The 26,707-nt window shown below is 29.5% G+C and overlaps 1 protein-coding gene and 1 long non-coding RNA gene across 2 annotated transcripts; both read left to right on the forward strand.

The window, feature by feature from the left end:
• Window positions 1-7,089: 7,089 nt before the first annotated feature.
• Window positions 7,090-7,546, forward strand: LOC116401738. The gene is made up of 2 exons (XR_004214079.1): window positions 7,090-7,183; window positions 7,301-7,546. It is a non-coding gene; the product is annotated as an uncharacterized LOC116401738 (long non-coding RNA).
• A 6,924-nt stretch (window positions 7,547-14,470) lies between these two features.
• LOC101221291 (ABC transporter G family member 28) lies at window positions 14,471-24,461 on the forward strand. Its single transcript, XM_011655582.2, has 15 exons — window positions 14,471-14,967; window positions 15,264-15,343; window positions 16,362-16,640; window positions 16,753-16,816; window positions 16,922-17,068; window positions 17,472-17,506; window positions 18,542-18,615; window positions 19,324-19,621; window positions 20,135-20,753; window positions 21,175-21,471; window positions 21,769-22,263; window positions 22,667-22,815; window positions 22,939-23,228; window positions 23,707-23,843; window positions 24,040-24,461. The coding sequence occupies exons 1-15, from the start codon at window positions 14,669-14,671 to the stop codon at window positions 24,194-24,196; spliced, it is 3,420 nt and encodes a 1,139-aa protein (XP_011653884.1). The 5' UTR covers window positions 14,471-14,668; the 3' UTR covers window positions 24,197-24,461.
• The last annotated feature ends 2,246 nt before the right edge of the window (window positions 24,462-26,707 follow it).

Genomic DNA, 26,707 nt, shown 5'->3' on the forward strand with positions numbered 1-26,707 from the left:
GCGATGCACGAAGGAACAAGCGGCGCAAAGGCGCTCGACTTCAAATGAAGTAAAAATGCGACTAGTGGCTTGCAGCAAATGAGACTTTTTCTTACGACTTAGTTCTTAGTCAACAAAATGGAGGGATGACTACAAAGGTGGAGATCTCGACTGGACGGAGAACACATGAACAGAGATAAAGGTGTCTTCGGCAGCTAGGGTTTGGTGAGAGTGAAGAAAATGATGAATAGTAATAATAATAAATATTATTATATTATTCCTTTTCCTTTTTTCTTTTCCAATTTAAATAAAACAAATATTTTCTTCTCAATTAATTCCTTCCAAAAATAAAATATTCAATTTTTTTAATAAATTTTGGAATATATAAATAATCCAAAAATGTTAAATTTATGTTTGCCATTATTTTAGAGATATGAAGCAAATAACACGATTTTAGGGGATGATAAAAAATTTAATAACATAAATAGATAATCTTTGCACGATTGTAGAGATGATAAAATTTTAAATTTAAATTATTATTAACAATACCTATTTTTAAAGCAATTTAAATATTTTGGCAGTTTCAAATCAAAATTTAAAATCTATTTTTAAAAAATAATTATGGAAAATAGATAAGTGATATTAACAAGATAATCCTAAAATTTTGAAATTATGTTTGACATCCTTTTAGGGAAATCAATCAACACTATTATAGGGGAGATCAAAATTTTCTTAGAATAATCCTATTAAACGTATCATAATTATAGGTGTAAGATACAATTTTAATTCCAATTTATTATTATGTTAAATAAATTGTTATTAGAAATATGAAAAGTTTAGGGAAATCAGTCGAGTATCATGAATGGTAGGAAAAGATACAATTTTAAATTTAACAACCACAACTAAATAAATTGTCAATTACTTGATTTGAAACCTATAAACACAAAAATCTGGTATAAATTGCAACCATAAATCTAGAGGAGGTTGATTCAATTAGATCCATCCGAAAATAAATATTTATTTAATATTTTTACACAACTGAATTATTTGCAAATAGCCAATATGAGTTAGCTCAGCGAACACCATATGTTCTTGTGGACAAGAGGTCTCAGGTTGATTTGAAAATATAGAAAAGGAAAATTCTTGTATTTATGTTTGGCATTATTTCGAGAGGTGATCTAAAATTTAAATTCATATTGTTATTAAAACTATATTATGTATTATTTAATAATTTGTGTTATTTTTAATATTTTGTCTCAATTTTTTGACATATTGAAATACATTGTATTTGGAATATGTGAATTATCACGTATCTAGGGAATGATACTACATCTTGATGACCAAATTTTTTATCTTTTTTTCGTACGTCCCAAATCTGGTTGAAATATGTTTGTATAATGAATGACTATGAGATTTTAAGGATTGTGGATCACAATTATGGTGTATTTGAGACTCTCATTAGATTAAAATAGAGATAGTTGCAAATTTAGCAATTATATTCAAAATAATTAAGTATATAACAACATTTTTAAAAAATTGCAAATATAGCAAAATTTGTCAAATTCATCAATGATAGAAGTCTGTCACCAATAGACCATGTTGTAAATATTGGTCTATCACACCGATAGACCATACGAGTCTATCAGCGATAGTTTTGCTATATTTGTAATTTTTTTTTAAATGTTGCTATATTCTTAATTATTATTCTTAAAATGGTCATCAATTACAATTACCCATAAAATAAACGTAGATATTAACGTAATTTAAAAACACAACGTCTCAAAATAATTATTCAATATCATTGGCACAATAAACCAATTTTTTAAAAATAAAATCAACCAATTAACACAATTTTAGGGAAAGATAAAATTTTAAATTTAATTTGTTATTAGCCATACGTATTTTGGAGGTATTTAAATTCAAAATTTTTATAAATATTTTGAAATATAAATAATCCAAAAATGTTGAATTTATGTTTATTATTTTATGGATATCAATCAAATAACATGATTTTAGGAGATGATATAATTTTTAATAAAATAAGTGGATAATCGTAATTAGCACAAGTTTAGGGAATGATAAAATTTTAAATTCAAATGCTTATTAAGCATAAGTATTTTGGAGGTATTTAAATTCAATTTTTTTTATAAATATTTTGAAATATAAATAGTAAAAAAACGTTGGATTTAAATTTGTCATTATTTTAGGAATATGATCGTTTAAAAGAATTCAAGTTGACGATTTTATTGGATGTTATAAAATCTAACTTTAAATTGTTATTAGAAATATGAAAAATATGTATTATGTATTATATAATAAAATATTAATAAATATTAAAAGAAACCGGATGAAATGGAAAATGATGAAATTATATTAACCATTATTTTAGAGGTGACAAAAAAATTGAATTCAAATAGTCATTACTATATATATTATGAATTATAGAAATAAATTGTTAATTAATTGATTTGAAACCTAAAAATCTAAAAATTCGGTATAAATTGAAGGCATAAATCTAAGGGATGATGGTCTAATCTTATATAGTCTGAAAATAAAAAATTATTTAATATTTTTCAAAATTGATGGTTTTTGCAAATACACTGTATTTGTGAATATGTGATATTTTATATCATTTTTTTACCTATACAAATACACCGTATCTGATGAAAAAGAATTTTCGTATACAAAGGGGTATAATTGGTTAAAAAAAAGTAAAAAAGAAGTTTACAACCACAGTTTTGCTATAAATTTTAATATTTTTAAAATTTGCTATTTTTCAGTTTGTTATCCAATTTTTTGTCAATCTGACAGTTATCTCTTGTTTCTATGAATATATAGCAAAGGGGAATTGATATGGATAGAAAGGAAAAAAACACACAAGCCCAAACAAAATTTGAAATACATTTAAAATGTCGTTGAGCCCTCTCGTGCGTTTGTTACGCAAGTTTAGAATCGTAAGCATATGACTATTAAGATTGAGAGTTAGGTTGGACAGTTTAGGTAGCTTAGAAATGTAAAAGCTGTGTTTAGAGTGTTCGGTGTACAGGTTTAGGTTGTTTGAGCTTAAGAAAACCGTGTTTGGAGTGCAGACTTAGAAAGCCTAGGAATAAAGTGCATACTTTTAAAACTTGATTTTGTGAAATATTTTTTTTATTTAACCATTAATTAGATTTTAAATTAGTCTAAATGGTCTCCTCTTAATAATTTTAATGTACTTAAATTTAAATAAACTAAAAAATTTAAAGGGAAATAATTGAAAATGACAAAACCTCTGTAAATATTTACAAAATATAAGAAATTATCAGATTCTATCAACGATAGACATTAATAAAAGTCTGTTAATATCTATTATATGCAGTAATAGACACTAATAAAAGTCTATCATTGATAAAATTTGAAAGTTTTCTATATTTTGTAAATACCAATGTCTAACATTTTGAAAATGCTCCAAATTTAAAACAATATTTATTTTTCTTTCTTTTTTGGTTAATTTTCATAAATAGAAAAAATAGAAAAATATTTACGGCCCGTGTCACAAAATGAAAAAACCAATGAAATTTACCAATTTTTTAAAAATTTCAGGTTTGATATTTCTTATCATCGTCTTTCTTCTTTTCTCTATTAAGATTTTTTTATTTTTCTCCTCTACAATTTTTTATTTTCTTTGTCTTTTTCTCTTCTTCTGCATTTTTTAAAAATATTTTCGTTTGTCATTCATTTCCATATTCTTTTTTCTGCAATTTTTCTTTTCTTTCTATCAGCTTTTTCTCTTCTACAATTTTTTTTTCAAACTGTTATTTGGTTGTTTTTCTTTTCTTTCCATTGTCTTTTTCTCTCCTTCTGCAATTTCTTTTAATTTTTTTCAAACTGTTATTTAGTTGTTTAAGATCGTGAAAAAAATTCGTTGGGATATTGGGTTGCTAAATGTAAATGATAGTGTAAAAAAAATAGTCAAATTTAAACGATCGTTTTCCAATTCTAAATAATCGTTTTCCAAATATAAACGATCGCATGTACCAAGGAAACTTCAAAAAATCATTGAGATTTGGTTACCAAAATTTAAATGATCAAATCTAAACAATCCTATGTCAAATCTAAACGATTGTGTACCAAAGAATCTTGAAAAGAAATAGTTGAGATTCGACTACCCAAATTTAAACGATCAAATCTAAATGATCGTTTGCCAAATCTAAACAATATGTACAAAAATTGTTTAGATTTGAAAATTGTCTAGAATAGCCAAATATAAATGATAGTTTTTCAAATATATTAGCTGTGAGTTTCTTAAATATATTAGACGCGTTGGATGTCAATTAATCACGGGACATTTTTTGTATTTTTCATTGTGGGCTTGTGATCTTTTTCGATTTTCGAAATTGTTCTATAACGTGTAAATATTTTATCACTTTATTCTAAAACATCCCTTCTTTTTTTTAAGTAAATTTTGAAATAGAGACTTAACTATAATTTTAATTTTATTTGGTTTATTGTTTATTAATTTATATTTTGATTTTACTTAGGTTTTAAATAAAATTTCATAAATTTTTGGTCACTTTAATTCATTTAAAAAGATCGGATTTTTCAACCTATAATTTACTAAATTCAATTAATGAAATTTTATAATTTTTTTTATAAATCTACATTTGATTAATAAAAGTAATCATAAAATTTGAATTTTTATTTTTATGAGACAACTAAAATTGTTTTGAACATTTTGATATTTATATTTTAAAATGATTATAAATGTTCTGGTTAAATTGACCAATGTGTAAATAATAAAGATGTTATTAATTAAACTAAATATGAGATCTTGCTTAAAAATGGGAATCCTGTTGAAGCAGAACTCAACTGAGGAAGGTTATTTTTTTACTAAGTATAAGAAAGAAGCCTTCTACGGGGAAGGATACGATTGGGCAAAAGATGATGCGAAGAGAAGTGTGTGAGTCTAAGTACTATCACGTTAAAATAATTAGCGACGTGAAAATGTTTAGCTGGCAAGGAGGAAGCATGTCTCACTACTGGCAACGTTGCACATGCACCGTTATCGTTGCCAAACGGTTGACGTTGCAGACGTGTTAAAGGAGAAGGGTTCGCGGGAAGGAGACCAAGAATTGAATATCGAATGGTGTTTCAGGTTCGTTTTTTTTTAACATTGTGAACGGGAAGGAGAAGGGTTCATTTTTTTTTTAACATTGTGTTTCAGGTTAAGGAGAAGCAAATTTCATTAAGGAAAAAATTGAGTTATCACACTAACAAATTGTCCTAAAAGTCAACTTTTTTTCAAACTCATTACTAAAAAGTCATCAGCCCCTCCAAAATTTGCCTATTTTTGGCAATTTCCCAAGTTAATATAGGTCGTTCCATTTCCACCTGTGTTGAAATTGTAATTTTAAGTGTAGTTTATGCAATTCTTCCTAAAACAAAAAATTTTATCAAGGTGTTCACAAATGTCTCTTTGATCGATATCTCTCATAAAGAGCTATATTTATGTCTGTAATCCCCTTTTCTTGTAAAGTATAATGTGATTAATTGCATATTTTGTAGGATTATCTAGTAAATCATACTCATCCAAGAGTTTCGTGCCTTTCGGGGTTCATTTGGAGCTGTTGGGAGTCAGATCGAGCACCAAAGCTTCAAAAGGATCAAAGGACACAAAATGTCTCTAGCGATGCTACAAGCATTGACTAAAGGACAAATGGTGAGGCACGCAGCTGCACTCTACCTTAATTCATAAATACTTTCTTCTCTCTTTTAGGGTTTGAGGATGTGGGATTGATGGAGGCTGAGGAATGGAGCCAAATTTCTTCTTTTTCCTCATCTTTTCTACTATCTTAGGATTAGATTTTAGTTTGTAGCTCATGGATTGGAGCTTTCCTCTTCCAGCTCTTGTCTATTAGATGATGAGCTAACTTTTATTTTTAGTTTTTTGGAGCAAGACATTGTAGTTTCTTGAAATTTTCTGTCTAATGGATGTATGTTTATGATTTTATATCTTTTTTGAGCTAATGCATATTCAGATATATCTTCTTGAATGAATTGACGCCCTCCTCTTGAATGTATATGTCTCTGCTATTTGATGTTTAGCTCACACCTCCTTATAGTCGTCAACCAAATACCAAATGGTTATGCATGTTTTAACATAGTTCAAGAAATTTGATTGATTAGGTTATGGAAATCCACTAATATAATTAATCACACAAGGAACTTTTCTTGGTTCGTTTCTAGTTAGTGTTTGTCTTCGTAGAGGCTAACTAGATCGTGTTAAGCAAGTCGGTATACACGAATGAATCAATTGCATGTCTAATTAACTAAAGTTGATGAAATTGTATAAGAATCCCACTTTCTCTAAAAAAAAACTAAATCACTCCTATCCTAAGTTACGTTTACATACTCGTTGCACTTTATTTTCTTCACACTTTACCTCTCTTTATCCATCGAAAAATTCCTCATTTATCGAGCAATAACTAGAAAATTGACTTAACAAAAACTAAATGCGGATTGATCGGGTCTTGCCACCATTGCTACGTCTTGAAGGCAGTAGTAGTAAGTTTTGGTATTATAAATTTCTTTTGATAAAGAGGCTTGCTGGCGACAATAAATCTCTTTTGTAACTCTTATATTATTCATATTCTATTAAACAGGGTTGAAAGATTTCATCTTTTAATATTATATAAAAGGTTTAGCTATACCATTATTCTTTTTGAGAGAGAGAAAAAGAATAAACACATTAGACAATTAAAAGATAATATTTCTTTTCAAAAAAATAAACATAAGGTATCTAAATATTTTAATTAAACGATACAAAAGAATCTGATTAAGACAATCGAAGTGAAATAATTAATTGTAACATAAACTTTATTGGGCCATGCTTCTATTAGCATGTCTGTCTTACTTCTTTCTTTAAGTTGTTTACAGATAATAATCTATTGTTACAATTGTATCTTTTATTTATTATAATAATATCCTACTTATTGACATTTACAATATTTTGTTGTATCTTTATCTTCATCTTCATCTTCATCTTCATCTTCTAATCTAAAATAAACAAGAATAAATATGAAATATATTTAAATATGAGATCCTGTATATTATTCGTAAACAAAAATCAGCTATAAATATTGCTATATACTCAGGAACCATCACATACACATCTCGCATTCCTTCTTAAAGAAATAGAAAGAGATTCCAAATATGGGAAACGCACGTATGTACAGAACTACTTATTTCTCTGTTGTGTTTTTTTTCCTATATATTATTATTTCAATTTTTGCTAAAAGTTGTCATTAATTTATATTGTTTTGTATGTTTTTTAAATGGTTAGAGGCTAAGTGGATTCCTGTTGGTCCTCCTCCTCCACCTCCTCCTCCTCCATTCCATGTCAGAGAGGACAGTGACCTTCTGTATGACAGCCAGATGTTCGTTGATGAAGAAGTTGTGATCTTCAATGATAATATTATGGTTTAAAATTTTATGTGTTTGAAATGCCTTAAATAAGTACGTCTGGTTTGACGTAATATGTGGAATATAAATAATTAAATAAACTCGAAAATGTTTCTACTTATACTTACATATTTGTTTTCTTTTACCATTGACTATCTCCATTTTTTTTGATAAATTTATTGTTGTTGTAATTCAACAAATATTAGTATCTTCAAGGTAATAATCATAAAAAATTCCAACAATCATATATTTAATTACTTGGACTCATAACTCATAGCAAGTGTTCAAACTTTAGGACAGGAAGCTTGACAATTTTCAACGTATGTGTATCTTTTAAATTTATGCAAGAATACTCGGGTAATTACTAAAAGCTTGTTTGATTAACTACTTCTTTTCTTCATTTTTCACCCTCAACTGGTTTTAAAGTGATCGTCTAAAACATTTCATCCACACACTTTCATAATCCTTCCATAAACTATCAATAGTTTGCAATTAATAGGTAGACCATACATAGATAACGTATTGTGAAAAAAATTATATATTCATCTCGAAAGATCATTCAAGCGTTCAATGCATGTGTTTGACCCTAGCTTCGCCAAAAAATCTCATTTAAGTTTATACTTGGATTTAAGGTAGGAAAATTTGTACTCAAGTATCGTATTCATTCATTATACATAAGAGATAGACTCTAAGAATATCGTGCATTGTTATTAAATCATTCATCGCGTAGAAGAAGATGGCTCGTCGCCTAAACATAATTGAAAATTTAAAATCCAAACGACAACGAACAAGTTTATTTCTCTCATTGTCCCAAACACTCCAATAGTTTAGAATGTTAATTCAAACACTCTCTTAATACTTAACCTTAAATATTTTAAAACCAAGTAATTTCCATATATATATTTAATTTGGAGACTAATTCATTTCTATTATAAGTATTAGAAGTTATAGTTGAATATTATTAGATGATGATAATCTCTAAGTTACAAATTATCATCCACTAACCTCTCCATCAATCTCTATAACTTTTTTGTCTGCTTTTTATGTTTGGTTTTGAAACCATTATTCTCACAATCTTATAAATAGATGTCGTAGAGATTACTTGCAAAAATACAATTGAGTTTACTTTCTCTTTTTTATACTTTTCTCATTTGTTTTTCTTCATTGATATTGTTAATATTCTCTACCACTTTGTTTGGAGATTTTGTGAAGTTTTAAGCCAATTCACTAAAATATCAAGAATACTAGAGACCCACCAAAATTATCTACATATATGTTTGAGGTATTTGAAAAGGTAAGTATTTTCATTTACCATATATGTAATGTATGGTGGCCACATATGTTTGCAAATTTGATCACACATGTCATATTAAATTTGATCACATATGTGATATTAAATTTCTTTTGTGCTTAGAACAATTTAACATCGTTAAAGGTCAAGCTGTATGTATAATTTCATTTACAAATATTTTTTATGTGTGCAATAATTTTATGGATGTTTAGATCTTCTTGAATAATTTTGAGCATTAAGTTGTAGGTTCTAAAATTTGTAAGAAAAATAAATAAATAAATATGTATCGGGGTTTTTTCAAAAATAGATCAACAAACTGACAAAATATTTACATTGTATAGAAAAATTTTAAAAACAGAAAAAGCCCACAGATCCACAGGTCCAGTCAACACACGATTAATCGACCACACGCACGCAGATAATTCTTCTTCTAAACAACTCTTATACGCGATCGTGTAAAAAATGATACACAAACGTGCAAGTTACACGTACGCGTGTAATTCTTCTTCTAAATGATTATGATACACAATTATGATACACGAACGTGTAGGTAGTATCGACATCGGCCACAAGCGTGCGCATAAATCTTCTTCTAAATGATCATAATAAATTATCGTGTAGGTAATACTACAAGATTGTGTAGAAAATGATATACGATCAAGTAGTTATTCTTTTTAAATATGAAAAAAAATGTTTCGTGCAATTCTTCTTCTAAACAGTGATGATATGCAATCATGTAGGAAATGTAAACAATCGTGTAGTTCTTTTGAACATTGGCAAAAATGCTTCGTGTAGTTCTTCTTCTAAACAATCATGATATGCGATTATGTAGAAAATGATACACGATTGCGTAGAAAATGTTACACGACGATCATATAGTTCTTTTTAACAATGAAAAATGATACGTACACTACTAAATTATCACGTTGACTAGGTAAACAATTGTTTAGATCATATCAAAGTAATATTTAAACAATCCTGATATTCTAGAAGATGAGCTGTAAGAAAGAAAGAGAAGATGAATAAAGAAAGAAAGATAAAAAGAAGATGAATAAAAATAGAAGAAAAAAAATATTGAATAGGATCTGAAGAAATCTGGAAGAGAATATGAATGAATCGCAAAGGAGAAGAAGAAAAAGAAGTGATGAATCATCCTTAATATGAAGAGAAAATCTGAAATTTTTTAAAAATTTCCACCTGCTTCATGAGCTTTTCTATTTTCTTACCCGGTCCATAAATATTTTGGTGTTTTGTTATATTTATAACCTCTCTCTATATATAACCAATGTAGGAGTATTTTGAACAAAATGCTACCATGAAAGTTAAGTTGTCGAAAAGTGTTGTTAGTGACTTTCAATAGTCATTGTTTCTCGTAGTGACTAGTTCAATAGTGATGGATGGAACTTGCAAGCCAAAGAATTTCATGTTTAAACCTTAGAAAATACAATGAAAATCAAATATATCTTGGCTTTAAATATCATATGGGTATGCAAATATTGTTAGTTATATCATTTTAGATGTATGTTTTAAATTGTAACGTCCTAAACTTAAGGTAGTTTTTATTTTAGTTATCTTAGTTTTTGTTTATTATGTTTGAGTTATGTAACGCCTCAAGTTTAGGATTCAGAATTCGAATCATCGATATTTTTCTGCATCCCCTACGACCAGACAACATCATCCTTACATGTCCTAAAGGATGTTACAAGTTATTAGGTAGTAAATTTTAATTCTTGTAAGTCTTTCTTAACATTACTTTCACATTCTCATTTCATGTTCTCATGATCCCTCTCATTCAAATATAATACCGGTTCATTCATATTTCCCTTCTAAACTGAGGATGTTACAAGTTATTAGGTGTTATTTTGATTTTAATTGAATGAGAAATATTTGGTTTTGTGAAAATTGAAATTAATTAAATAGTTGTTCGGATGAATATTTAATTAATTAGAAGATTTGAGTTGTAACGAACCCAACTCCATATACTAAGTTGGGGTCATTACTAGTAAAATAAATAACAATTTTTTCTTTTAAAAGAAAAGAAGAAAAACAACTAAATTTTTTATAAATGATTTCAAACATACTTTCATAAATCATGATTTTATAAAGCAACAAAAATGCTATATAAACATAATCCTAGTTCGCGTCCTATCTAAATTTTAAAGAAAGTAATAATGAAATAATTAACAAGTTTAAATAAAATACTTAAAGTCAAATACGGAAAACGTAAAGAGAAAGTAAAACCTAATCCTCATATGACATATGTGAAACTCCAAACTTTCTAAGACCATGGGAATTTGCTAAGACTGGGTAAAACTAAGAAAATGTGTTTAAGATAAAGGAAAGTTTGAAATTTTGGTTAAGTGTCAAAATGAGGTGTTTAGAGGTTTTGTTGGGTAGCCAAGAGGAGAAGAACAACCTCTAAAGAGATTGTGTGGGCGAGAAAGGGTACTTGATAGCGGCTGTCGCCACGTGCCTGAAACGACGTGGAGCGTTCGACGTCCTCAAAAGAGTTATTTTAAAAACAAAATAGGAGTCACCACCAATTTTTTTACGGTGTGATTGGATACCAAAATAAAGTAAACAATTTTGTTTTAAAAAAATGGTCTGCAAAAAATAGAGTTGAGTTCGAGAGTTATTTGTGTGTGGGGAATGTATTAGCACCCCACAACACTCATTTAGAAAAACGGTGGCCAAATTTTAAATCTTGAATTGAAAATATTTTTTTATTTATTTTAAAACTAATGTATTATTTCACCCCTCATTACTTCGATATTTGAAGCAATGATTTCATAAAATTAAGTGAAATAATATTCCATTAATTAGACTATATTAGCGAAAAATTCCCCACCTCAAGAAAATGAGAAATTGTTACGATTTCTCAAAATATATCATAGGATAGTCTTCGAATAATTTTTTAAAAAAAGTTGATTAAATTCATTTTTTCTTGGGATCAAATCTTGGACATCCAAGATATCAATCCCTCACCTCAAAAATCTAGAAATAACGGACTCTCAAAAAGTTCTAGATTCCATCTTATGATTTTTTAATGAAATAGAAATCAATTATTAAAAAAAAGTTGATTAGGAAAACTTATGAAATATAGATATTTTTTATAAAAAAAACTAAGAAAGATAGTTTTAAAGTAAAAATTTATAAACGGTTAAAAAAGAAAATTTAAGAAAGACTTCAAATTTAGGGTCAATAGAAAATAATGCACAAATGGAATATAATATTATCACATGACGAATTAAGTAAGTAAAATAAGATTTTATTTTCTAAAAAAATATTGGAAATCGATCTTGGACTCCCAAAGAACCGATTCACTCACTTCAAAAATTTAGAAATAATGGACTCCTAGATATTTCTAATTTCATCGTCGGATTTCTTTTAGAATGATAAAATGTAAAGATAAATATGATATGAGAAAAAAAATTGATATAAAATACTTCGGTAACATTGCAAATTTTTTAAAAAATATTCATATATTTAATACTACACGATAATAATTATTATGCATGTAAGGAGAATAAGTTAAAATAAATAAAAAGAGAAAATAGAAACGATAGACAACGAAGATGAATAAATAAATAAATAATAAAAAAGGAAAAAAGAAATAAAGAAAAATTAAAAGAAAAAATCTACAAAAACGATTAAGCGATAAAATCTTTTATGGTTAAGTATATGTTTTTGCGATTAAGTGGGTAGTTCACGAAAAAAAGTTATACGATAAGAAGAGAAAAAGTTTTCAGGTAAGTTAAGAAGTGAAAGTTTTGAATGTTAGACTAGGAGTTTTGGGTGGTCTTTGCGAGAAGAACCAAGTGTTTCACGGAGAAAAAGTTTGCGAGGAAGATTTGAAGTTTAAGTTTGCGATAAGAGTTTTATGCAAGTAAAAATTAGTTAGTTAGCGTGGAAGATTTCTTATAGTAAAAATATAATCATGCGATAAAGTTATTTGCGAGAAATGTTAAGTGGTTGAAGTTATTCACAATTTAGATTAGGCGGGAAGCAAGGTCTGACGAAGAAAACGTCAAATCTGATTTGATAGTGGTTAACATGTAAGATTAAGAATTTAAGCATGACTAAGTTGAATATTAACTTTACATGTGTGAAGTTTTAAATCAGAGCTGGCGAACTGAGAAGAGTTTATGCATGACTAAGTTTGTTTAAGGGATCTATAAATAAGAGAATTTGGTTAACTAAGAAGGGGATGATGAGTGTTTTGTTGAAATGTTAAAGTGCTGTAAGTTTAGCCACACGAGAAGATGCTTATGAGAAGAAGAATAATAATGACTTCTTTAGTAAAGTTTGGTGAGTGTTTTTCTCCCAAATGAATTTATGTTATAAATCTTTATTATGATTTATTTTTACTGATTTGAAAGAAGAATTGAAATGAGAATGTTTCAAAAAGATTTTTATGAAAAATTATGTTTTCAAGCATGATTTATAATGTTAAAACTTGATTTAATGATTATGATTTCAATACTATGTTTCTTTGAGATGATGCTAACTTTTATGTGCACATAAAGAGTCAAGGCCACCATGTACATGCTACATGGTGATAAGAAGTTGGCTTATGCGTTGAAAGAAGCGTATAAAGCTTAGCGATCTGAGAAACAAGAACGAATCTGTATGTTCTCGAATGTTGTTGGTACAATAAACTAAATGCGAGATAATGAGACCAAACATATAGAACTAGTCGGGATCCTTTGCAAAATGAAATAATTTGTTAAATATAAAGAAAGGTTTATGCGAAATGAAATGATTTGTCGGTATGTTTAAATGATTTGGTACTATTTTTGTGAAATAATTATGAAAAGGTATTGTGAAAAGTTTTCATAAAACCTCATTAAATCTTTTAAACTTGCGTTTTAAAAATCTATCATCCAGGATTAGGCATGTAGGCCAAGTAGAGAAGAATGTTGAAGGATTTGCAGCGAGGTGATTCAAGACGTTTTGAAAATGGTTAAACATTGGTTATTTGGTCAAAATATTGTAATAATATATGATACGTTTGTTATTAATAAAATATACGTTATTTATTTATTTATTTTGTTGGCAATACATTGACCACTGTTACGTTTTGAGTGTTGTTAATAGTTTAAAAGAAGTTGAAAATAAGATTTTGCAATAAAAAAATTTCAAGGTTGTAACTAACTCGCATCTTATTCCTACTAGTTCGACGTTTTCGTCACAGAATGGTTTTGGGTATGGCAGATCACTAGACTGATTGATGTGCATCCTACGGGCAGTGGCAGATCCAAAAGATTTATATAGGAGGACATCGAGCACTATATAATAAACACACTAAAAAATGTTAACAAAATACACATCCATCAATCTTCGTAACTTTCTTGTCCCCTCTTTATTTTTGGTTTTGTAACCATTATTCTCGTGACTCTATCAATAGATGTTGTAGAGATCAAATATATGAGAATTGAGCTAAATTGTTATTCTTTACTTTCTTACATGTACTTTTCTCACTTGTTTTCTTTATTGATATGGTTCATAAGGTTCTATTTTATAACAAGTGATCATATTTTCTTTTTCTTTTCTTTTCTTTACTTTTTCAAAAGACTATACCTCTTATTAATTACCCTAAATGAGCCATAGATTTTCTTTTCTTAAAAAAGAAAAGAAAAGAAAATCTCAAAGAAATCTAAAAAAGTCTATATTTGGAGAAAGAATATATAAAAAAGTAAAGATCCAAAAAGCGTAAAACAGAGCGACATGTCGTTGGTGGTTGGGGGGAGGTCAGTTAAAATTCCCCTGTTTTTCTTCGCCTCCATCCTCACCTCATATCCTTCCCCAAATTAATCTTCCTCCCCTCCATTTGTTCACCTCACCAAAATTTAACCAAAACCCGTTTCCAAATTTCCTTTCTCCTAATTTCTCTAATCTCTTCCATGTCCCTTCTGTATTCTTTCCGTATCTGAACCCCATTTGTTCTCAGGCGTCGCCATGAACAAGGAGAAGACATTTCATTGCACCCTCTTCTCCTTCTCCTCCTCCATCTCCATTTTTCTGTTGTTGTTGTTAATTTCTGTTGGATTTGTTGAGGGTCAGGATTATTCTACGGAGGATTATGATTATGATGATGAAGGCGGAGGCGGAGGCGGAGGCGGAGGCATAGGCGGTCTTGATCTTCAATCCGCCACCGGCGATATATTGGCTAAGCTTGTTAATGATCGGATTAAGAATTTCACCACCGTTTTCAAGGATGATATTCAGAAGCATTTCGGCTTTTGCATTTCCGACGCGTCTGTTCTTCTCCTTCTTCCTCTTCCTTTTTTAATTCTTTTCTTTTCCTTTTTTCCTTCCGGCAAATTTCTATTGCTTTATCCAATTTTTTAAAATTAGATACTCAAAATTAAGTGACATTATAAATTATATAAGTTTGAAGTTATAGTTTTGATCATTTTTAGGTTTAATTTTCATAATTATTCAATTTAAGAGTCTGTTTTAACATTTTTAAAATCTAATTGTCATAATTGAAGGGTTTTTGCAATTTCTCATTTTCTATATTAATATGTGATTTTTAAATTTTAAATTATAGGAATGCTGACTGGGATGGAGCCTTCAATTTCACACGTAGTTCTTCTGCATTCATTTCTAAATGCGCTAAAAAGAACAAAGGTAAAATTCCATTTTCTTTTCATTTCAAAATACATTATTTGTTATTTGTTGCAGTTTGTATTAATTTATAATCATCATTTTTCTTCGTATAATGTTTATTACTTTTTAAAACTAAATTAGTTTATATTTAAATGACATGATATTACAATTCAAATCAAAATAATCCACCTCTCCAAAACAAACTATTATAATCTAACTATGATAACCAATTCCCAAACAATTCCTTATTATCAATGATAGACTTCTTTGATTTTGATTGATAAAGTGGTACATGTAATATTTAAAAAAACTATTGTTATATGTTAATAGTTTGAATTTAATTATTATATTTACGATTTGTCCCATTTTTTATTAATTCTTTTTTCATAAACATTTTTTTTAGAACTCAAACAATTTTGTAAACTTATGGCATGTGAGTCCCACACATTATCTTTAATTAATAATTAAAAGAAAATACTTGAGTTTGCATGCATCGTTGTAGGTTCTCAATAAAATAAAATATTAAGTTATCTTTTATAAACAATTGGGAGTTATTATTATTACTATTACTATTATTATTTATTAGTGTATATAAATAGAAAATTGTTTTAAATGGTTTGCACGAAAATAAAATTTTACTTACAAGTATTTGGAGGAGTTTTGTTATATTTGAAAATTGAATTTTTTACTTTTACTGTTTAACGAAAAAAGACTAAACGTACGATAGATTGACTTAAACCCTAAACCCTCAAGTGATAGGTTTTAACCTAAACTTTAATTTCCATCTAGAATTGAAAACAATACTCCATGATCCGAATATATAATAATTTAACAATATAGTTTTTAATTAGAGACAATCGGTGAGCTACACCAAGTTTTTTTAAAAAAGAAAAACTACTTTTTTTTCTTCTTTTACCAAATCTACTCAACAATTAAAAAGAAAAAGAATCATATTAAACATACCATTGAGTTGTTAAACTACAAATAATGATGTATTAAATGTGTATGTTATTTGGTTTTTTTGTGGTGCGTGACATAGATGTTATGGCGAGAATATGCACAGCAGCAGAAGTGAAATTTTACTTAGACAGTTATTTCAGCAGTAAGGCATCTTCAAAGAGAACAAATTACTTAAAACCAAACAAAAATTGTAATTTGTCATCATGGGTTTCTGGTTGTGAACCTGGTTGGGCTTGTAGTTCTAAAAGAGGTCAGAAGGTTGATTATAAAAATGCTAAAGTTATACCTTCAAGAACAACTAATTGTCGCTCTTGTTGTGAAGGTTTCTTCTGTCCCCATGGCATTACTTGTATGATTCGTAAGTTGTCTTCTTCTTCTTCTTCTTCTTCTTCAACTAGACTACCCAAAAAAACTCGAACAGGGTCTCCAGCCTAAACACTATTATTAACAATAATCTTTCTTTCTTAAAGCTTGTCCATTGGGTTCTTATTGCCCACTTGCAAAACTCAACAAATCCACAGGAATTTGTGAACCGTAAGTGTCGTTGTCTATATACCCTTATGAAATATTGCATGCATATATGTACGTGCGTGTATGTAAATATGTGTTCGTGAAATGTTGTTGTGCATGATGATGCAGTTACCATTATCAGTTACCGCCAGGAAAGATAAATCACACATGTGGAGGAGCAGATGTTTGGGCAGATATATTGAGCAGTAGTGAGATTTTTTGCTCACCAGGATCCTATTGTCCTTCTACTATCCAAAAAAATCCTTGCAGTAGTGGGTATTGATATTCCATCCTACAACCTTCTCCTTTTCCTCTAACCAAAACATTTATAGATATAAAACAATTCAAAAGAAGTCGTAGATATAACAAAATTTAGATCGAATTCTCAAAGTCTATCAACGATAGATTTTGTTATATTTTAATTTTTTTTATAATGTTATACACTAAATTATTGATTCAAAAATACTACCTATTATAATTCGCCAGTAAAATAACATGTTGATATTTAAAATTTATTGAAAGTGTAAGGATGAAACTCATATTTTTATATTTCTACTTTATTAAAAAATATTTAGGTATATCATATGTTACATTTATGTTTGTACATTTTTTTTCTTTTTTTACAATTTTATATGATGTTTTTTTAATCATTTTGTTTTTCTTGTTTTTTCTTTTGTAGGTATTATTGTAGGACTGGTTCAATTTCTCAACAAAGTAAGTTTCTCAATTAACAAGGTGTTGGATAATTATTGTGTATGTATGTATATATATATGTATGCATAGATATACGTGTATATGTATATATATATATGCATGTGTATAATATACAACATAAAATAGATTAGTTTGACTTTGTTTTAAACTTCATTTTTCTTCTTATTCAATTATTGAACTAATCTATTTTGTAGTCATTTTGCTTCATTTTGCTATACTAGGAAACAATTCAATTTTTAATATTTAATAAATTGTTTTGTTTATTTTTAAAAATTTTAATTATGTATTTAAATTTAATTTATTTAATGTAAGTTTATAAATAAAATAAGATTTCATTTCTTCCTAAGTTAACTCTAATTAAAGCTTTCCAAAGAGAATAGTTATTTGAATTTTACAATATATCTATACCCTTCCATATTACGAGTTCATATTATAACAAAATTTAATCATTAATATAATTTGAAAACAACATTTGCATTTTATTTTCTTATATTCTATTACTATTTAAAATTTAAAAACATTGAAAAAAAACAAAAAGATGAAAATGAGTGCTAACTAGTAGATGTATGAACCAATTAAAATATTTTAAACTTTTCATGAAATTAGTAATTCTATTGCAGAGAACAATGAAACATTTTTAAAACCAGTAAAATATTTCAACTATTTACCAAATATAGCAAAATTTATTGAATTCTTTTCCGTTCAGTTGAAAAAAATTTAAATATTTTTTTTTTTTGTTATTGATAACTGTTCCCCAATGAAAATAAACTATATTTCTTTTTCCATCTTTTGATACACACAAAATCTACCAAGTATTTCAAGTTTTAGAGTATCTAATTTATTGAATACAAAAACCTCTTTTAGAAGGTAGAATAGACCTATGTATTTATATATTTTTTTTCCTTTTCTAAATGTTACTTCTTCAATAATTATATGACTAAAGTTTAGTATTCCATGGCTTGTTATGTGCTTCCTCATTTGTTTTATTTGTTCTTTAATATTCAATAATATGTCTAATCTTGATGACATGCCTAGAATGCTTCCGGATGGCAACATGTACACCGAGATCTGCTAATCAAAATATCACTGCGTATGGTGTCATGCTTTTTGTAAGTATTCTAGTCTTCCCTCATTTAGAGAACCATATTATTTTAAACCGACTCAAGTAATGTAATATGTCATCTATCACTATCAAGAGGATTTAGAATCTACAAACCAAGAACACTTTAGTTTGAGTAACATATTTTGTCTCCAACCTAACTCAAATACTCTAAAGTGTGTAAAATACTTATTAACGCAATAGGGTTGTGTCAAATAATAGCTATACCAAGGGAATATAAGTTTGACACTCGTTACAACTTGTAGGACAAACAATATTAGACATCAGACATTGAGTAGAAATATATTACCTCATGATTCTTAAATATGTAAATTGAAAAAGAAAAAAAAGTTATTGAAGTTTCTTTTCTTTGTATACAAGTGATATATATATATATATATATATTAATAAACGTGTTTGTCCATCATGTATGTTTGGTGTCGTATACATGGCTCTAGTTTGTATTTGTGGTTTTTAGATTTTGATTGATGAAAATATTCTTCTATTTCTTGGGATGTTCATAACGTACAAAACAAGATTCTCAAATTACCACTTCATCCAAAAGTTAAAAGTCAATAGTTTACTAAACGTCCTACTCTAATCTCCATGTAACAACACTAGACTTAGACTGTTTAAGATAATCGACTCATAGTAAATTATATCTTTTTATCATATTCTTAAACAATACTGAACTTTGATGGGTTACTTGTGAATGCAGGCCGGATTAAGTTTTCTTCTAATCATTATATACAACTGCTCGGATCAAGTTCTGTCGACTCGAGAGAGACGACAGGCGAAATCAAGAGAGAAAGCTGTCCAAAGTGTCAGAGAAACAGCACAAGCACGTGAGAAATGGAAATCTGCAAAAGACATTGCAAAGAAACATGCAACTGACCTACAAACACAATTCTCTCGCACATTCTCTCGAAGAAAATCAACAAAACAGCCAGATCTTAAGGGCTTTGGCCAACCTAAGCCTGGAACAGATGCTGCCTTAGGCTCTATGCCACCATTGGGTAATATCTTAACAAATTTTTAATATTTATTGAATTCGTTAAATTATAATTTTAGTCCACCAACATTCAGAGTTGTGTCTAATAACTTCTGGCATGAATATTTACTTCTCGTCCGATAAGGACTTAAAAAAGTATCAAATATGTTAGTTAGCAGTAAAAAAATCGATACGTAGACGTGGGTTATTAGGATTCACTAATAATGTGTTGGCTACGTTTACAAGTAGACTTAGAAATAGATTGCAGAGGTGCCAATAGAATGAGAGGGGTTTATATATGACACATCCAAACCGTATGTCCAGAAAACGTTAACAATGTATAAACAAATATAAATTACCTTTCAGGAGGTTTTTTGCTTGAGCCCTTTTGTTAGGTCCTTCCAATAATATAGATCAGTGATCTATTAGACACAATACTCAATATTGAGTACTTATTGTACATAGAAACACTTCCCGAAGTTTATAGATTTACTACGTATTTGTTTTTCAATGTTTACTCCAATTTGCTATCGTATAGGTGGTAGTTCATCGTCTGCAGCATCGAAAGGGAAAAAGGAGAAGAGCAACCTGACAAAGATGATGCAATCAATTGAGAACGACCCAAATAGTGAAGAAGGCTTCAATTTAGATATAGGAGATAAAAACATAAAGAAACAAGCACCAAAGGGCAAGCAATTACACACACAAAGCCAAATATTCAAATATGCATATGGTCAGATTGAGAAAGAGAAAGCCCTGCAAGAACAGAATAAGAATTTGACATTTTCTGGAGTAATCTCAATGGCAAACGATATCGATATTGAGATTAGGAAAAGGCCTATGATTGAGGTTGCTTTTAAAGACTTAACTCTCACTTTAAAAAGCAACAATAGGCATTTGATGAGGTGTGTTACTGGGAAAATTATGCCTGGTAAAGTTTCTGCTGTGATGGGTCCATCAGGGGCTGGAAAAACAACATTTCTCTCTGCTTTAGCTGGAAAAGTGACTGGTTGTACTATGTCTGGAATGATTCTTATTAATGGTCAAACGGCATCAATTCATTCATATAAGAAAGTCATTGGTTTTGTCCCACAAGATGATATTGTGCATGGGAACTTGACAGTGGAGGAGAATCTTTGGTTTAGTGCGAGATGCAGGCACATCTTTCTTTTTTAATAATTCGATCCGTTTAGGATGACTTTTGGAAGAAAAACTAATCAAGGGATTGTTTGGAGGGCTGTAATGAATGAGCTTCTAGTGTAATGTAATCCACAAATCATTTGTTGGATTGAGCGTTGCAGGTCGGATTTGCAATACTAAACTCATTCCATTTCCAAAAATTTTCAACCCAACTCTCTTTCCTACTGCACGATCTCGTTTTCGTTTAGCTCTTGATTCTTGAATCATTCTAACACCCCTCATATTTTCAGTAATCCTAATGACATTTCAATCACCCAAACAACCCCTAAATGTTTTTCCAAAAGTCATCCCAAATGAGCCTAAAAGCAGTTTAGTTGAATTGAGATAGTTCATATTTTTTTCCGGTTATTCAAATTGCTTTTGTTGTTTGTTGTGTAGACTTTCTGCTGATTTGCTCAAACCCGAAAAGGTACTTGTTGTCGAGCGAGTCATTGAATCTTTGGGATTACAAGCAGTGAGGGATTGTCTTGTTGGGACAGTGGAGAAGAGAGGAATCTCTGGAGGTCAAAGAAAAAGAGTAAATGTTGGGTTGGAAATGGTTATGGAACCTTCACTTTTGATCTTGGATGAACCTACCTCTGGTCTTGACAGTTCTTCTTCACAGCTACTCCTAAAAGCACTTAGACGTGAGGCTCTTGAAGGAGTAAACATTTGCATGGTTGTTCATCAACCAAGGTAATCAACTAAGAGAAAAGATTTAACTTTGTTTATTTCAAAACGGTCTAAATCCTAGTTTGGCCTCCGTTCTTCTAGCTTTTGTTTTTATTTTAATCTATGCACTTTTGACTTTTATCCATTTTATTCTCTATAAAATAAATAACCTTTTAAGTTACTTTTAAAAGTTTTAGAGTGATCATTGAAAATGCATATTCTAAATAAAAGTTGGTCTTAATGACTCTTTGTTATTAGTACACATTCTTATCAGCTGAAAATAACACCATAACTTTTCCCTCTCTTGAAATGATTCATCAGCTACACATTGTTCAGCATGTTTGATGAGTTGATTCTTCTGGCCAAAGGAGGGCTAACAGTGTACCATGGACCAGTAAAGAAATTGGAGGAATATTTTGCAACTCTTGGCATAACAGTCCCTGAAAGAGTTAACCCACCTGACTATTTTATTGACATTTTGGAAGGAATTGTGAAACCAACTACTACTACAGGCATAACTTACAAGCAACTCCCTGTGAGATGGATGCTCCACAATGGTTACCCAGTTCCTATGGACATGCTGCAAAGCATTGAGGGGATGGAAGCTTCAAAGGCCGGTGAAAACTCGAGCCATGGAAGGACCGGTGCCACTGATTCTGGTGACTCTGTGTCATTTGTTGGAGAGTTTTGGCAGGATGTTAAGCATATTGTTGTGATGAAGAGAGATCATATCCAACTTAATTTCTTGAAGTCGAGTGATTTGTCGAACCGTAAGACCCCTAGTGTAGCCCAGCAATATAAGTACTTTCTTGGAAGGTATGTTCCTATACTATATCCTCCTTTCAAACACTTTAAATTGTTAAATTGATGCTAAACCTGAGAGATTAGACTGATGGGCAAAGGGTTATGGTACATTTCATTTTTTAACATGCTCTCTCACTCTGTGTTTGGAAACTAGAACAAGGCTCAGCTAGTGATCATCAACATTAATTTGAGAGGAGATGACGTTACCCTATAGGACATTTTGCTTGGATACCATGTTAAGTTACTACTAAACCTAAAAACTTGCTGAATTCAAACTGAAACTAGGTTATAAGGGTTTGAACACGCAACCTTTTGCTCTGATATTAACTTTTAGTCTCCGTGGTGACTTAACAATCTTGGGTTTTCTGAATTAACGTCAGTAATTTTGAAATTGTATGCCCTTGATTATCTGCAGAGTTGGAAAGCAGAGACTACGAGAAGCGCGAACACAGGCTGTAGATTATTTGATTTTATTGCTTGCTGGGATATGCTTAGGAACTTTGGCTAAAGTGAGTGATGAATCATTTGGCTCACTTGGTTATACATACACTGTCATAGCTGTCTGTAAGTTCAAACTTTCTTTTTTTCCTCTATACACTTGAATTCATGAATTCATAATCACTTGACATTGTATTAATCAATTGACAACTTCTTTTATTTCCTTTGTTGGGTTTTGTTTAATTTCAGCTCTGCTATGCAAGATTGCAGCATTGAGATCTTTTTCATTAGATAAACTACATTATTGGAGAGAAAGTTCATCTGGAATGAGCAGCTTAGCTTATTTTCTTGCAAAAGATACAATTGATCACTTCAACACAATCATAAAGCCTATGGTTTATCTCTCTATGTTCTATTTCTTCAACAATCCAAGATCTTCTATCACTGACAATTACATTGTGTTGGTTTGCTTGGTATATTGTGTCACTGGAATTGCCTATGCTTTAGCCATCTTTCTCGAACCTGGCCCTGCCCAACTTGTGAGTAAACACAACACATCCACTTTTCAACTCATACTTGTTTCATATACTTGATTTTGTTAGGTTCAATTGCAAGTTTGGTCCTTGAACTTTGCTTTGTCTAAGAAGTCCTCGCACTTTCATTTAAAAAGTTTTTAATAGGTAGTTTTAAGGTTTAGTCTATTTGGCTTTTTCTTTTACTTTAAAAAGTTTATAATATGCTTCTAAATTGTCGATTTCGTCTTATGTAGCAAGTCGCTTAATGTGCTATTTAAAGAATGTGTAGCAAGTTCATCTGATACATATTTAGGGACTTGTGGCTTCCACATAAAATGGATTTTTGCCCCTCCTTTTTTAGCACAACCACCCCATTATTCTTACTAATTATCAAGATTTAGCAAGCTTGATCAAAAGATTGACATTAATAAACGAACATTGGGAAGTATAAAGTATAAAGTCAGTTCCAAGCTTAATCCAAACGCTGTGGTGTCAATTGCAGTGGTCAGTGCTTCTTCCAGTTGTTTTGATGCTCATTGCAACTCACAATAATGATGACAACAAACTTGTAGATTCAATAAGTAAGGTTTGCTACACAAAGTGGGCCTTGGAGGCTTTTGTCATAGCCAATGCTAAAAGGTAAACAATAACTATGGGAAACACTTATCTTTCTCTGCATATTTTTCATACAATAATACTAAAGTGCATCCCAGCCAAAAAATAAAATAAAAGAGTGACAGTATCAAACTGTAGTTGGATGATTTAGTGATCTAGAAAAAGGTGGATACAACCCAGATTCACTCACTTAGAGTTGCATTCTTTTTTGAATTTTTAGGTACTCGGGAGTATGGTTGATTACACGATGTGGTTCGCTAATGCAAAATCGCTACGATCTCAAGAATTGGTACAAATGTTTAATCTGTCTGTTTGCAACCGGAGCAATTAGCCGTGGAACAGCATTCTTTTGTATGGTAACTTTCCAAAAGAAGTAAATTGGAAAACTGACATTCATGTTCATGTACATAGAAATGGGAAACAAAACAACAGTTTTTTTAGCTTTTGAGAGCAAAATAAGTGACATTGATTGTAAATAGATCATTCTTTATAGAGTTGACAAGGTAGCCATGAGGTGGTTTAGGTTTGTGATGTTTAAACGATAACCGATAACCGAACACAGGATCTAACAAATGAACTATCGATATATTCAAAATATGTGATCTCCTTTCTAATATATATCAAATTTTACTTGTAAATCTACACATTTGAGTAGGTCTAATTTTTTAAAATATATTGTTTTACCCTGATTTTATGGTATTTCATAGTTTCCATGTATAGTGTATTTTGAATGTATAAGATATTGGCAAGGTGATCCAATTTGTGAAACACAATGAATCTATTGAATTTTATTCCAACTTAATCTCAGATTTATTTGCTGCATAAAGTCTTTCTTATATCAATGAAATCCTTTCTCCAATTAGTTAGTGTATTATATCTACTAAATATTTATATCTTTATTTATTAACATTTCAAAAATATATATTTCACTCATCCATGATATCTATTTTTAGTAAGATTTTTGAAATGTATTTCTAATAAGTTTTAAAAATAGGTTTGTAAACTTATTCCTTTTTTATTAGTTTTTGTTATTTGATCCCATTTTTTAATTATGATTTTAAACTTGTATTAAACTAATTATATTTAGAAAAATTGCATCATATGACAAAAACATTTAGAAGAAAACTGCTCATGGTACCAATTTTTTTGCATATAGTGAATATGACAAAATTAATGATATCATATGGTTATCAGGCTGTAATTATAAGGGTATCAGAGAGTCATCACTTTTATATTTACTACTTTTTGAAAATTTAGAAAATATCGTGACATAGACTCTATTATCATACTTTTGTTATTTTTGTAAAAATTCCTTATATTTATCTTTAGTAAATTTTTATTTAATTGTTTTTCGAAAATATCAATCTATTTCTTTAATCAACTTTAAAAAAATAGTAGATTTTTTTTCTTGTTTAAAACCATTTTATTAGATTCAGGGTTTTTTTTTTAAAAATAATGTGTTTTGTAAAAATATTTTGAAAAATAGGGTTGTTGGGAAAGAAATTATAAGAATAAGACTGTTTCCAAAACTATTTTGAAAAATGTACATGTCAACACATTTGACCACTTCGCTCCACGTATGGACGAGTTTGACCAACGTGGACGGAAGTCGTGTACGGGGTACACGACTTCCTAAATAATTGTTTTTAAAATTATTATATTTTAAAAGATTAACTATTTTTAGGATAAAAACATTTGTGAAAGACGGATTTTTTTTTAAATAATGTGTTTTTAAAAAGTATTTTCAAAATTAGGGTAGTTGGAAATTTATGTTTTTGTTTAAATGTTCAACTTTAAATATGTGAAAATTTTAGTTTTTGTTTAAATGGCCAAATTTTTGGTAATTTATGTTTATTATGAACAAATTAAAAAAATAAACCAAAGGTAAAACACATCATTAGTGATATCTTATAAGAATTTTTGTTAATTTATTAAAGAAATCTTGTGGCTTAAGATAGATGGAGAAAAAAATATTTTGAACGTTTTTTTTAATACTTGGTTCTCTACTTTAAAAAAATATATATTATAAATTGATATTATTAAGAATACTCCTACATCTAAATCACCTATTAGCAACTTCTAATTTATAATTAATTTTAAAAAGTTCAATTTTTTATTTATACAACTTGAATAAGTTCTAGCAAAATTTAAAAACACTTAAATTATACAACTTAAGAAGCTTCCCCATCTCCCTCTACGACATCATCGCCTTGTCGTTGTCGTCGCCGTCGAATGCGTCTACGATCTGTGTCGGCAACATTTAAACGTCGAGTCCGCTGAACAAGGCTGTCTATATCTCCCATGACTTCGTCACACATTGGTCTAAAAAGTTTAAAATTGTTTTCCATGGAGACTCGACGTACGTCTTCAACAAAATTATTCTGAACGATTGTAAATAATATGATTAAAAAATGTTCATGCTTGTATTAAATTTATAAATCATATTAAAACTATTACCCTGCGATAACAGTAAGCGCCATCAGGTGTCATGAAGCGTCGGGTAATCGACGTGTACCAGGAAAAGTAGTTATCTGATATTGTCGGCTTCTGTGTTGCTTCTGCTTCGGCACAAAAATTATTTCTTGAATGCCACATTGCTATATGCTCTGCATGAATCCTACTCCAATCTTGATCGTGCTTGCCTCTTAAATCAATTTGGTGTAGGCCCTGATCTGTGGAGCAAAACTCTGGTGGCATTTGTAGCATATGGAACTGTCGCAATACACGTCAACGAGATGAAAGAAAATCATAGGACCCACATATGTCCACATCGCTTGACCGTTATGACATTGATGTGGAAGCAATGTCATAATGTGGGACGTATATGGTGTCCAATTAATCTGTTAAAAAAAATGAACATAAGGAAACAACAAAAAACATGCCTACGC

Source organism: Cucumis sativus, chromosome 1, assembly GCF_000004075.3.
Source record: "Cucumis sativus cultivar 9930 chromosome 1, Cucumber_9930_V3, whole genome shotgun sequence".
Taxonomy (NCBI): Eukaryota; Viridiplantae; Streptophyta; class Magnoliopsida; order Cucurbitales; family Cucurbitaceae; genus Cucumis; species Cucumis sativus.

Coding starts and splice junctions, on each gene's coding strand:
- LOC101221291 (XM_011655582.2), top strand. CDS start 14,669: ATGAACAAGGAGAAGACATTTCATTGCACCCTCTTCTCCTTCTCCTCC. Junction 18,616..19,323: donor CGTATGGTGTCATGCTTTTT/GTAAGTATTCTA, acceptor TTGTGAATGCAG/GCCGGATTAAGTTTTCTTCT. Junction 20,754..21,174: donor TGGTTTAGTGCGAGATGCAG/GCACATCTTTCT, acceptor TTTGTTGTGTAG/ACTTTCTGCTGATTTGCTCA.